At 42.8% G+C, this 15,018-nt stretch overlaps 1 protein-coding gene across 3 annotated transcripts in view; it reads right to left on the bottom strand.

Annotated features, from left to right (window-relative positions):
* Nucleotides 1-15,018, bottom strand: part of LOC124789532 (sialin-like) — a 139,417-nt gene that overhangs the window by 81,528 nt on the left and 42,871 nt on the right. For all 3 annotated transcript variants that reach the window (XR_007016129.1, XM_047256929.1, XM_047256927.1), the window contains exon 4: nt 14,038-14,122. Coding sequence is in view for 2 of the 3 variants with exons in the window: in XM_047256929.1 (XP_047112885.1) it covers nt 14,038-14,122 (85 nt within the window). In the remaining variant the exon portion in view is untranslated. The remainder of the gene's footprint in view (nt 1-14,037; nt 14,123-15,018) is intronic.

Here is a 15,018-nt window from a genome sequence, read left to right on the forward strand (position 1 = left end):
CACGTTGTAACTAAGCGGGAGCAGCTAATTGACAGCATCATTATCCAGAAATCGGGTGGCACTAAGGGAAGGATGAAAGGAAAAGATGAAAAGCATGAGGATATGTCTTACAGCCAAAGACTATGATGGGCCGTGACACTACGATCGCCGTATGTGGACGAGTATGTCCGCGGATAAAACCTTCACCCATGTTTCACCTAGCCATGTGATTTGCTTTGAGTAGTACGAAGCGCTGTCCCTAGATTGTAGGGATAAGTGGTGATGTTTATGACTGCACGACACTGCAGATTCCATCTGGCACAAAACACGAAGCGTTGGACTTCAGGTTAAGTGAGAACAAGTCTAACTCTGATTTTCTGAGACAAGAACACGTACATCCACTCCATAACCTATCACTTTGTTTCCAGAGCCTCATGAAACACGTGTATAAGATCCATCGTCACCATACTTTTAAATGGAGAAAATCCAAAGGAGAGCAGTGCGTTTCGTTACAGGTTCATTTAGTAAGCGCCATACCGTCAGGGAGATGATCAACCAACTACGGTGGCAGACGCTGCAAGAGAGGCGTTCTGCATCACCGTGTGTATTGTAGTTAAAGTTCCGAGGGCGTACGTTGCTAGAAGAGTCAAGAAATATATTGCTACCTCCCGCGTATACCTCGTGAAAAGACACGGAGATAAAATTAAAATGTTTGAGCCCACACGTAGGGTTACCGGCAATCGTTCTTCCCACGAACTTTTCGTGACTGGGGTGGGATAGGGTCCAAGTGAAAACAGTATAAAAAGTACCCTCCGCCATAGATCGCAAGGTGGTTTGTGGAGTATAGATGTATATGTAGAAAAAGTAGTCATGTTGATATTATGGACACGAGATGGTCGTTAAGTCGGTCGACATATTCATAAAGACTGGTAAGCTGCAAATATCACACCAATACACAACCAAGGAAACAGGAGTAACCCGCCAGATTACAGATCCTCATCACTAAAGTCAATTTGTTGTAGGCTTCTAGAAAGTATACTGTGATCGAACATTATGAATTACCTCGAATTCAGAAAATATCTTTCCTGTGAAATACAGCTAATTCTTTATTAGCGCGAAGTAATGAATGCTACCGACAGGGGATCTCACATTTATTAGATACTAGCTGGGGTAACCGGCTTCACTAAGGGTGTTGATATGAGATTGTGTGGTAGTGGGAATAACTATTTGCATATTCTAAATATTTGCAAGAGGTAAATTTTTTTATTGTAAACGTATTCTAACTATTTACATACTTGTTTCTAAACAACATCTTTCATTTTGTTATACGGGGTATGTATGTTGAAATTTTTGGAATTTCTTTTCGAGAGCAAGCTACATACAGCTGACCGTGGGAGAAGTGGGGGTCTCTGAGGTTGATGCCACCATATTTTAAAGTTTGTCCCTGCGCCTTGTTAATTATAAAAATGCATGCTAATCCGATTGGAAATTGCAGTCTTTTAAGTTGGAATGCAGTTCAATAGAGATCATGGTGTTCTCGCATTAAATAGTGCGTGTCCTTTTTACTTTCCAATCATAAGTAGTGCTTCGATGACGTTATTCGTCAGCTGTTTCGTGTTCATCCTTGTTCCATTGTATAATTTTGGTGAAGGATCGGAGGTCCAATTTTAAGTCAAAGGCAGTGTGATAGCATTGCTGGTATTTGCAAAGAGTTTAGAAATTTTATAGGTACGTTGACACATTCTTCATCATTAACCATCGTGTCGATCTATTTGTATAATCTCTCTTCACCGGGAATTTTATCTGAAATATTGAAATTGATGTCGTCGACAAAATTATGTTTAGTTGCCAGAACTTCGCTTTCAAAATCCTGGTGTTTCTTTCATGAATTTTCTCGCGTTGCAAAATCGGCAGATGTTATCCATTTTTACGATTACGACGTGTTGGTGTTTTCTACATTCTTTAGTCGGGTCGTAGTGGAATGCCTGATTTGTTATGTTGTACTGTTTACTTGTTCTCGTCGCACTTCTCGTAGGGTAATATTGTCATAGCTGGATTGAGTTCGCAGTGTTTTATTCAAAGATTGAGTCGCAATTCTTGATTCTTCAGTCCGTTCATTTCGTCGTTCTTCGGTGTCTCTGCTTCTCACGGTGCTCATTCTCATTCACTGAGAACTTAACAGAGTTTCGCGCTCATCGTCTGCTTCGTTTCTTCGCCGTTCTTTTTGTTTTCGCCGTTTTGCTTCAGAGCTGGCAAGATCTCCTTCTCTTTTACGTTCGGGCATTGTCTAAAATATAAATCAAACCAACTTTTTAGTAACAAATACTCTGAGAACACTTTTCATATTTTATTTTCGACTTTTATTCAGTGACTGTATCACATAGACTACCTACACTTCACTGTTCGTTTTAATTCACTCACCGCACTACTTTTTCGTTTCCTCCCTTCGTCACTCATAAGAAATTGCCGTTCGAAGACACCGCGACTTCGACAGGCAATCATTCCTGGAAATTACCTACCAATGGGTAGCCCTACCAGCGACGATTTCCATAACGTACCAAAAAGGCTTAGAATGATCCACAATGTTCCAGAACATTCCACAATACTAGAAAGTATTCTGCGATGTTCCACAATGATCTGAGATGTTCCGGGATGTTCATAAACATTCTGAAATCTTCCCTAATGTTCCAGACGAGTGACGAAAATTCCAGAACATCAAGGATCATTGTGGAACATTCCGGAACATTCTGGAAAGTTGTGGAATGCTCTCTAATACTCTCAAATTCTCTGGAATGTTCTAGAAATTTCTAAGGGGTGAAACTTCCCAGCCCTTATATCTTCAAAAGCACGTCCTTCAGGAAAAAACGGGAAAGTTCTTCATGAATGGGGACTGAGGACTACAACACCATATAACTCCCTTGATCGTACCGGGACTCGTTTCTGAGTTTTAGCGGCACGCACGTTGTACACTTACTTTTATAATATACAGGGTGTCCCAGCTATCTTGTCCACCCAAAATATCTCTGGAACAATAACAGCTATTGGAAAACGACTTTCACCGGTATCAATGTAGGGCTGGGGCCCATGAATGTACATATTTGGAAACATTCTAAAACGAAAGTAAATGTGTTTTTTTAACACAAACTTATGTTTTTTTAAATGGACCTCCTATATTTATTCTTCAGCAATCCATAGCATGACGAAGCACATACACAATGGCGTTGATTGCATCGCAATATTCCCATTACATCCCGAGATATTGAGACGCTAAGCTGACGCTTGAAACACCCGACATGAGCTGCTAGCGCACGTCCTGAGGCTCAGGCGTGAATCCCATGCTGCAGGATGGTAGCAGACCGTATTATTCGTTTCGGACCTCTTGATAAGTATGGAAGTGTGATTACGCATGTCAATCACATCGCGATTACGGGCAGCATGGGGTTCACGCCTGAGCCTCAGGACGTGCGCTAGCAGCGCATGTCGGGTATTTCAAGCGTCAGCTTAGCGTCTTAATATCTCGGGATGTAATGGGAATATTGCGATGCAATCAACGCCATTGTGTATGTGCTTTGTCATGCTATGGATTGCTGAAGAAAAAATATAGGAGGTCCATTAAAAAAAACATAAGTTTGTGTTAAAAAACACATATGCTTTCGTTTTAGAATGTTTCCAAATATTTACATTCATGGGCCCCAGCCCTACATTGATACCGGTGAAAGTTGTTTTCCAATAGCTGTTATTGTTCCAGAGATATTTTGGGTGGACAAGATAGCTGGGACATCCTGTATATTGTTCACTAGAGTTAATTTATCGTCTAGTGAAGTCATCAGAAGATCAAAGCCAATTGCAAAGTGACTTAGACGAGGTATCTGATTTCGGTTACATGATAAAACACAGAAATCAATAATTGACCATACAACTAAATATATAGGAATTACAATGATGAATACCTTAATTTCGAACGAACACATAAATAATGCAGTGGGGAAGGCTACTACTGAGAAGTGTGTGATCCTTACAAGGTAGGATTGAAGGAGAACATCGAAAAAGTTCAAAGAAGGGCAGCTCGTTTTGTATTATAGTGAATTCGGGGACAGGGTGTCACGGATAAGTACGAGAGCTGGGGTGGCAACCATTAAAATAAAGGCAATTTTCATTGCCACCAGATATTTTCACTAAATTTCGATCTCCAACGTCCTTCTCCGAGTGCTAAAATATTTTGGTAGCACTCAGCTACATGGGGAAAAAAGAACAATGTAATAAAATAAGAGAAATCAGAGCTCGTACGGAAAGATTTAAGTGTTCATTTTTGCGGCATGCTGTTCGAGAATGGAACAGTAGAGAAATGCGGAGTAGTAATCGTCCATATGTACATGAAGTAGTTACAATGGCGGGAAAATTCTTGCTGGATGTCTTATAAATAACCAGCAACTAATTCCGTTGATTAATACTTTTTAAAGTAGAGAAACAAGAAATAAACGCTAATAAAATCCTTTATACAGCTTTGATACCAATCATATTATAAAATATCGGTATTATCAACGGTCTATTGAAATCGCTCTGCCGCGAAAAAGCAACTGCAGTCTCACTAACTCACCACAAGTCTGGTTTGTGCATGGAGGTGTTGTGATTAACTGGTGCACCAGCGTGAGGGGGAGTGGTCATGTATAGACCTACTGCCAAGCTCTAGCCGCGCTATTGAGGAAGAAGATAACTGTCCTGATAATTTGCTAATGAACTTCACAAGGAGGAAGTTGAACAGGTACTTTTTTGTAGTTAGATAAGCACTGTACGAAGAGCTGAAAGAGAAAAAATCGGGGAACATTATTTAGGGATTGTTCTGTGAAGGTTCTCTATAGCCTTCGCTGCAACATTGTGTCGGAAGTGATATTGTACCGAAGAAATGGTGCAATTTCTTGTGAAAAACTTGATAGTTAGGCAGTCCTAAGTAATGTCGACAGTATTTCCCGAATCGCTCGGCAGTGCTAAATCTGAGGTTTAATAAAATTGCAGTTATTATCTTTAGAAATGCGTAAAATTCTGTAATAATTTGAAAGACTATAATTCAGCTTCCAAAAGGGGGCAAGTGCCACCTCTTGCCTCCCCTTGTGGGCCCCTTTGGTACAGGGGGCTGTTTGATGTTGGTTGTAGGCTGCTTAGTGTTCAATCAATTTCAGTTACATTTTTTCGGAAGTTATCTGCAATATCTAGGTGTAGTACATTTTTCTGATGTTCGCGTTCTGAATGTGGTCTGATTGGATTCGTTTCGTTCCTTCTGGACGAACGCCATGACCGAATTTTTCAAGCGGTGCGATGTTCCCAGGAACCGCTTATTCACTAATTTAATTTCACGGTGCATATAGTCTACTGAATCGTGTTCTGAATTCTCATTCCTTTGACTATGCGGTCTTTGTGTAAGATATCTCACTAATTGTTCAACACATCATCACGTATTTCACGGGTACTACCCGCTACAAAATGATTATATTTGGCGTATAAATGCCTTCAGAAGTTGCCGCTTGCATTTTCGCGTTTTTTTTTTTTTTTTTTTCCAAATCACTCATGAATATTTAGCTAAAGAACAGTTGGTGGTTTATCGGGATTAGGAAAACTCATGAAGTGAGATTCATCCACGTTTCTTGCGATAGTAGATAGTAGTTAATAGTGGTATGCACTTTGTAGATCGCAATATTTAGTGACACTTTTCTTTCGATCTCGAATTTCTCGTTTATAAGCGGATTCTTGCTGTCTTGAATCTTAGTACCGATGCTCTCGCTCCCTGCGCTCTCTGTCTGCTATTTGAACGTTCCCATGATATTTCGTGGTCAAAGTAGATATTACCCGCCCCCTGTGCACGCATGCGTGTGGATTCAATGATTTTTGTCCCATGCAATTTCGCAGACTTCTGCGGCCAGAGTGAGCTGACCTAAGAGTTTTTTGAAATCAAAGTTTCGGTCACGGGGACAGTGACCGGCATTCTTCTTGGTCTACTTGTGTGTTTTAACTGTACAGAGCCACTTCCATTGTGTCATTATTGCTCACTGAGCATGACATTACGTCACAATTTTAAACGCTCGTTGTTATAATTGGTCTCTTACGTGACTCTGCACAGTTAACACACACCAGTAAATCCGGAAGAAGGCAACAATAAATGTGGCCGAGCTATTGGTTTCTCTATCACGATTTTTACGTTACGATACGGTTCCATGTTCAAAAAACTTTTATGTCAACGAATTTTATCCTATGCATTACGTTATTGTGCCGTGTTGAGCTCGACACTGGCTTCATTCCCACTAATACAACGCCTTCCCTATTTCCTAACCTGATACACGTTAAAAGACCTATATTTAATTCAAGTCACAAGATGCATTTTAATGACATAATTTCCATGTATTTTTATCCTATTTTCTACAATGCGTTTATGAAATAAATTCCCTCCACTCTCTTTCATCAGATATTCCCCTTGTGTCACATAACCCCGATCACATAACCCCGATCCCCCATACAATCTAACGTGTCTAGATCAGAATGCCAATGCAAGATTAAGAGATATGCGTGCACTGAAAAGAGGCATGTCCCAAATTGAAGGGTAATTAAATAAATTATCTTTAGGGCATCCCCGCAATGTCCATCTCAGTTGCATGCTTGCCTACATCATAATTATTTGTTGTGTTAAATAGTTCTAATTTTTAATGATGGGAAATAATACTAGAAAAATAACAACCTTCCTCCTTTCCTTTCCCTTTCAACGATTTGAAAGTAAATAACGCCAAATTTGTGCTATGGAAACAACAATTACAATTTTTAGGTCACACTTTTTCTGCAGTATGAAACTGTCATCTTAAAGAGAAAGTCGATGCCATACAAAACATGCCCCACCCCGTCGACTTTCAGCAGCTAAGAAGACTTTTAGGGACAGCCTGTTTTTATCGACGACTCTTACCGTGAACAGCTGCACCCTTGACACCAGCTGTGGATGGTCAAAACACAACTGGTTGGCACCCATGAACACGCCTTCGAACAAGTATAGGCCAGCATACGCAAAGCCTTACTTTCGGTACATGCTGCACACGCGTCTCCCCTTGCCGTGGTTGCGGACGTTGCTCCAGCGTGGCAACTCCCGTTCTGTCGTAAACGACTGAGGCTCGGACCAGGCAGAGTGCTTACGATTAGGAGTTGCTCTTGATTTCCGACGCTATTTGGCACTTCCGCCTGTACGTGGAAGCACGGGCGTTTGGAGTATCCACTGGCCACGAACCCATAACTTTTGTCTTCAAAATACTCAGCAAGACTTAGCCCAGCGCCAATTTCGGCAATTAGAATTAGTTTACCACAGATTTCAGACAGGTTAACTGGTCAGATTTCACAGTTGCCGACTACTACAAGCTACTATATCCTACACACTGACTTTGATAAATTAACTGCTACAAAAGCAGCCAATGTGCAGCCACAACAACTCGTGGCGAATGGAGATACAGTACCGCAGTTTTAAAAGTGCCTTTAGCAGTGTGAGACAAATCACTCTGGTGTGATGCTTCAGGGCATCCTCCCAGGTCATTCTTTGTTCCTGCTCCTTTGCGAAAGCAAGGTTTCACTTAGTGCACGACCCCGCACACCCCGGAGCTAACAGCACAATTAACCTTATCAGGGACAGTTACATTTCGCTGAGTATGAAAACAGATTGGCTGTATTGTATGCCAGACGTGGTTTAGTCCACACGCGACAAAGTATATATATATATATATATATATATATATATATATATATATATATATATATAGGGTGAGTCACCTAACGTTACCACCGCTGGATATATTTCGTAAACCACATCAAATACTGACGAATCGATTCCACAGACCGAACGTTAGGAGAGGGGCTAGTGTAATTGTTTAATACAAACCATACAAAAATGCACGGAAGTACGTTTTTTAACACAAACCTACGTTTTTTTTAAAATGGAACCACGTTAGTTTTGTTAGCATATCTGAACATATAAACAAATACGTAATCAGTGTCGTTTGTTGCATTGTAAAATGTTAATTACATCCGGAGATATTGTAACCTAAAGTTGACGTTTGAAACCTCCGACGTTCAGTTGCGTGTTGTAACAAACACGGGCCACGGTCGACGAGCAGCATCTGCAGGGACATGTCCCACTGGAAACGCGTCGACTTATGTGATATCAGCATGATAGTGCGACTGCACATTCCGCAATTAACACTAGGCTGACCCTTCACAGGATGTTCGACGGGCGTATCATAGGACGTGGAGGACGCATAAATTGGCCAGCCCGTTCTCCTGATCTTACACCTCTGGACTTCTTTCTGTGGGGTACGTTAAAGGCGAATGTGTACCGTGATGTGCCTACAACCCCAGAGGATATGAAACAACGTATCGTGGCAGCCTGCGGCGACATCCTTATATCAGGGGAGTGCAACCGAACAATAGCAGCTGACTACAACAGACGGCACCCAGACAGAGAACCGGTATCGCACAGCATATGCTAGGCCACATGACGGGTACTTCGTTTAGGACTTTTCACAAACGATGCAACAACCGCAGTTGCAGATTCCTCATTGATGGCAGTCCTTGGTCGTCCACTAGGTGCCCTATCGTGAACAAGAGCCCGTCTCCCGGAATTTGGTGATCACGCGAGCCACCGTGCTGTGCGATACCGGTTCTCTGTCTGGTTGCCGTCCGCTGTAGTCAGCTGCTGTTGTTCAGTAGCTGCGTTTCCGTGATATAAGGTGACTTCGATCTTCTGTTCACGTGTCAGACACATTTTAGATCACCTGGAACAAAGAGAGACATGAGTCGGTATCAAGGTAAATTTGAACATTAATAACTTCTAAACTGTACAAGATAGACAAAAACAAATTACACCACTCACTTCCAGACCTCAAGCGAGTCTTATTTGATGTGTCATACACCCCCTTCCAATTAAAAAAAATGACTTGAATCCAAAATGGCGGATTTCAAGATGGCGGACATGAATGACATTCGTTCCAAAATTGCGGCCCCAAGTCAGACCTATGTTCCCATCATCACATTTCAATTTTCCCTTTAATCTTCCAACTTATGAAGGTGTCCAAGAACTTTTGACTCGCACCTGCTGGGGCTACTGTCTCCGCCTGAAGGACTGAGATATATCTTCATGCCAATCTGCTGCCAATCTACTGGTTCACCCGTTAGGCCGAAGCTGCTCCAGTGACAGACATTTCAGCAGGAACAAGTCAGAACGTTTGTCGCTACACGGATCGCCAGGTTCGGCTGCCCTGCACTTGTCACAACACATCAAGGACGACATTTCGAGTCAGTCCTGTTGCTTCTACTCACTGAATTATGTGAACACCATGGAGTCTAAAACCATCACGCCACTTTTTATCATCCCAGCCAGCAACTGTATGATAAAGTGATGCAAGAGGACGCTGAAAGCTGCGCTTATGTATCGTCACACGACTTAAACAGCGAAACTACCGCTAGAGCACCTTGGCCTCTTCATTGCCCGAAGCAAGAAATCGGCGCATCAACGGCTCAAATGGGCTGTGATGAGACACTACAGCTCCATCAGAGTTTATTGTAGCACATCAGTACCTGTACAAATCTGAACCGCCATTCCTGTTGCAACAAGGTAAGAAATCTCCAAGCTTTGACATACGTAGGCATCTCATTACAGAGAACCCATTTTGTATAAAACATTCTCGAACTGCTTGCCGCGTCAATTCAGGACAAAATTTCGAGATTTCGACAGTTACATCCGTCGTCTTCGTCAAGAAGAATTGACTGCTGCTGTGATGTCCTTATATGTATAACCCAAAGACGACTTATACATCCCGTGTGAGGAGGGAAGCAATTACACTGATCAGACCATCCGTGCCGTTTCCGACCACTGTGCAGAACATCAACGGCATATTAAAAATCGAAGACTGGAGAAATCTGTAGCTGCTGAGCTCATACTCACATACAGACATAAAATAACGTTTGACGAAACAAAAGTTTTGTCCTATGTTCCCACATACTGGGACTCCATGATGAAAGAGCCTGTAGAAATAAGAATGTGGGAGATAATCTTCAACCGTGTCGACGGATGTAATTTTAGTGGTGCATGGAGGTGAACTCTTGATGCAGAGAAGAGCGAGAGATATTCGTCGCAATGTTTACTCTACGACGGAAGCGGTGGCGCCACTAGCGCAGAATTTGACACCATCTACGACAGCACGACGTAATTACTAGCCAATCAGAAGCTGTGTTTAGGCTATATAAGGCCACCACTGCAGCAGTTTTAATAGTCCGTTGCTCCTGACGGAGACGATGGAGGTAATCGACGAAATCTCAAGATTTTACTCTGAATTGACGCGGAAGGAAGTCCGACAATGTTTTATACGACAGTGGCGTCGTGTAAGACTTTGTTCTCAAACCAGAATTTTCATTTGCAAGGTTCCAAGGAAGTGCTCACGTGTTATGTTAAGGGTAAACGCTGCCTGTCCACTCTCACTGCCTCCTTACACTGGCCATTACCAAGGTTTGAAGTACAATGAGCAGCCCCCTATGTTATGCAAATATTGTACAAAGGTAAACATATGACACTGTCATTGGACAGAGTTAAACGAGATTACACGTTACGTGGCATCGACCTACCATCTCAGCACCTCTGTCCTCCATCAGATGCGACGAGTGAGGTCAACGAGCCACCCATTTCAGCAACCAAAATTATTTCTCCGACTGCTAAAGGCTTGGCATCAGCTAGATGATTTATCGCTCTATCACGTAGTAGCGACATATGAAAATCTGTGCCCGCATGGGACTCGAACCCGGATTTTCACCTGTTACTACTGGGTTACTACTAATGCTGAAGATTAGATGGGTAGATCACATATCTAATGGGAGGTATTGAATAGAATTGGAGACAAGAGAAATATGTGGCACAACTTGACTATAAGAAGGGATCGGTTGGTAGGGCATATTCTGAGGCATCCAGGGATCGCCAATTTATTATTGGAGGGCAGCGTGGAGGGTAAAAATCGTAGAGGGAGACCAAGAGATGAATACACTAAACAGATTCAGAAGGATGTAGGTTGCAGTAGGTACTGGGAGATGAAGAAGCTTGCACAGGATAGAGTAGCATGGAGAGCTGCATCAAACCAGTCTCTGGACTGAAGACCACAACAACAACAACAACAACAACACTACTGGGTAGCAAATCTGTGCCTAATATAACTGCCGCGCGGCTTGCCACCGTTCGCGCGGCTCCCGCAGTCGGATGTTAAAATCCTCCCTCGGTTATGGGTGTAGTATGTGTTGTCTTTAGCGTAAGTTAGTTTAAGTTAAATTAAGTAGTGTATACGCCTAGGGACCGATGACCTCAGCAGTTTGGTTCCACAGGAACTTATCACCACAAAAAATTTCCTAATACAACTGGTGTCGAGGAATTCCGAAGTATTTCGTACGGAGTGGGATCGTCAAGTGTCTGCTCTTTCAGACATGCATGTAAGCTTTTCAGTGAGGCCTACATGACCACCGCACCATGAGCTCTCGCTGTCAACTCCTAAAGACATCCTTTGAGGATGACAACGATGCCCACCAGTGTATACGAGGACTAGACGTCGAGTACGACACCTGATGCCATACGTTCCCGGCGCAGCTCCAGTCTGCAGCAAAGGGGCTGTGTCCGAGTAGAAGTTCGACAAGGGCTTCGAGTGTAGTGCGTACTCTGCTTGATGCAGTGGATGGCTATTGGCGATACACGGGCAATTCAGCCAATCTCTGGTACCTCTGCATTCACTGCATGATCTATGCGCGATTTAAAATTGTGCAAATGCTGCAAGCAGTAAAATAAATACTGTTCTTTTTCTGAAATTCCGAGTGTGTGTTATTTATTATGGTTAACGTACCTACAACATTTAGGCCGCTAGCCCAAACACAACAGTAGTAGAGGACTATATAGATACTGGCCGTTAATATTGCTACACCAAGAAGAAATGCGGATGATAAACGAGTATTCATTGGACAAATATATTATACTAGGACTCACATGTGATTACATTTTCACGCAATTTGGGATCCTGAGAAATCAGTACCCAGAACAACCACCTCTTGCCGTAATAACGGCCTTGATACGCCTGGGCATTGAATCAAACAGAGCTAGGATGGCGTGTACAGGTACAGCTGCCCATGCAGCTTCAACACGATACCACAGTTCATCAAGAGTAGTGACTGGCGTAATGTGACGAGCCAGTTGCTCGGCCACCCTTGACCAGACGTTTTCAATTGGTGAGATATCTGGAGAATGTGCTGGCCAGGGCAGCAGTCGAACATTTTCTGTATCCAGGAAGGCCCGTACAGGACCTGTAACATGCGGTCGTGCATTAACCTGCTGAAATGTAGGGTTTTGCAGGGATCGAATGAAGGGTAGAGCCACGCGTCAATACACATCTGAAATGTAACGTCCACTGTTCAAAGTGCCGTCAATGCGAACAAGAGGTGACCGAGACGTGTAACCAATGGCACCCCATACCATCACGCCGGGTGATACGCCAATATGGCGATGACGAATACACGCTTCCAATGTGCGTTCACCACAATGACGCCAAACACGAGTGCGACCATCATGATGCTGTAAACAGAACCTGGATTCATCTGAAAAAAATGACGTTTTGCCATTCGTGCACCCAGGTTCGTCGTTGAGTACACCTCCTGTCTGTGATGCAGCGTCAAGGGTAATCGCAGCCATGGTCTACGAGCTGATAGTCCATGCTGCTGCAAATGTCGTCGAACTGTTCGTGCAGATGGTTGTTGTTTTGCAGACGTCCCCATCTGTTGACTCAGGGATCGAGACGTGGCTGCACGATCCGTTACAGCGATGCGGATAAGATGCCTGTCATCTCGACTGCTAGTGATACGAGGCCGTTGGGTTCCAGCACGGCGTTCCGTTTTACACTCCTGAACCCACCGATTCCATATTCTTCTAACAGTCATTGGATCTCGACCAACGCGAGCAGCAATGTCGCGATACGATAAACCGCAATCGCGATAGGCTACAATCCGACCTTTATCAAAGTCGGAAACGTGATGGTACGCATTTCTCCTCCTTACACGAGGCATGACAACAACGTTTCACCAGGCAACGCCGGTCAACTGCTGTTTGTGTATGAGAAATCGGTTGGAAACTTTCCTCATGTCAGCACGTTGTAGGTGTCGCCACCGGGGCCAACCCTGTGTGAATGCTCTGAAAAGCTAATCATTTGCATATCAAAGCATCTTCTTCCTGTCGGTTAAATTTCGCGTCTGTAGCAATCCATCTTCGTGGTGTAGCAATTGTAATGGCCAGTAGTGTATAACAAGTATCAACTCAGCTAATGTTTTATAGTTGACAAGAGAAATAAACTTCTTCGTGTGCATGCAAACAACTTACATCTGTTTCAAAATTTGGTAGATACCTTATTTCTTTTCCATTTCCAGATTCGTGTCTGAAATCATAGCAGCTGCTTTACAAGTATACACAAATACATCACATAAACCTTAAAGAGTATTGTGAATACAGAAGTGGTTTGACTTACTATGGGAAGTCTTTGGGTGGAAGTAAATGTTCTACGTAGATGGAAGATATCTACTGCGCACTGGACCATGATCAATGTGCAGGCGGTGAGGGCGATGGGAATGGTTGCAGATCGTCGTCTGTTTAGATGGTATGTGTCGCCGTCATCCACTACCTATTCCACTGTGTATGAGTTTTCACCAATATGAATGACGCATCAAAGAGGAGTAATTCAGGAAAGTGATAAGAATAACTGAAGAATTACATATACATTGGCTGAGCAGCGCTCTGTCGTCAACTTCGTTACACATCAGTGGTCGGCGAAAAGCTGGTCACAATTTTGTAATCTTTTAGTGAATTTGAAAGACGTTCAGTAGGATATCCTAATGTACTTAGTGATATTGTCCTATTGACGATATTGTCCTATTGACGACCGCATACCATTAGCTACGATTTAAAACCACATGTTTATGAAATATAATGTTTATTGAAGTATAGGTGCAGCACAATTTGTTGACACTTACCTAGAAAAATAATGGAAAATAAGCTCCTTTCGTGGTCTGGTGCCCAAGTGCAAACAGTTGTCTGTATAGCTGGTATTATGCCACCCTATGAACGAAAAAGACATTCTTCAAGTCCGATCTGACCAATCAGGAAAAAACTGAAAAATAAATTAATGAGAAAAGTCTAGCAAGATGTTGGAATGCTTTATTATGTAATAGTTATCCACTAAAAGAATTATAGTGAACATACAACAACATTTGCTGTTAAAAATGCACAGTTTTCACTAAAGTTTAAAAGAAACGCGACTTAATTTTGAGTCTGTTACTTCGGCAGCCGCGAAAAGAGATTAAGACTGAGAGAGAGAGAGAAATGGAAATGGCTCTGAGCACTATGGGACTTAACATCTACGGTCATCAGTCCCCTAGAACTTAGAACTACTTAAACCTAACTAACCTAAGGACATCACACAACACCCAGTCATCACGAGAGAGAGAGAGAGAGAGAGAGAGAGAAATGGCAAGCAGTTGCATAGCAGATGGTAAGCAATCAATTTCACACGGTATACATATTTGGATATGAATTTGTGGGGACAACGCAAGAGAGGAACCTCTCTGACCATCGACTGCGTCCTCGCTAAGCATGTCTTTGGATAAATGACTCAGTTCACTATATGGCTGCTAAGCGGTGTGAAGTGTCTTGCATGAGTGCCGTATCGGCAATAAAGTGTGGTATAGCCAGCACCGTGTCGTTATTAATTGTCGCCCTTATCTTATATGAGGGTGAGATTCTACATTTGTGACCCGTGTCGACCATGTAAGGATAGTTTTCGCTCTCCTTCGGCTCCGGATCCAGATTCTACGCGTCAACGTCGAAGCCCTTGTGCAGCTGCCATACGTCGCAATTCTCAAGGCAGGACAATGATCTCCGTACGGAAGTGAACATTGTTTTACGGCCGGCTTCATAGCAAACCGCATTCCACAAAAACGAATATGACTGTCATC

The sequence above is a fragment of the Schistocerca piceifrons genome, chromosome 3, assembly GCF_021461385.2.
Source record: "Schistocerca piceifrons isolate TAMUIC-IGC-003096 chromosome 3, iqSchPice1.1, whole genome shotgun sequence".
Taxonomy (NCBI): Eukaryota; Metazoa; Arthropoda; class Insecta; order Orthoptera; family Acrididae; genus Schistocerca; species Schistocerca piceifrons.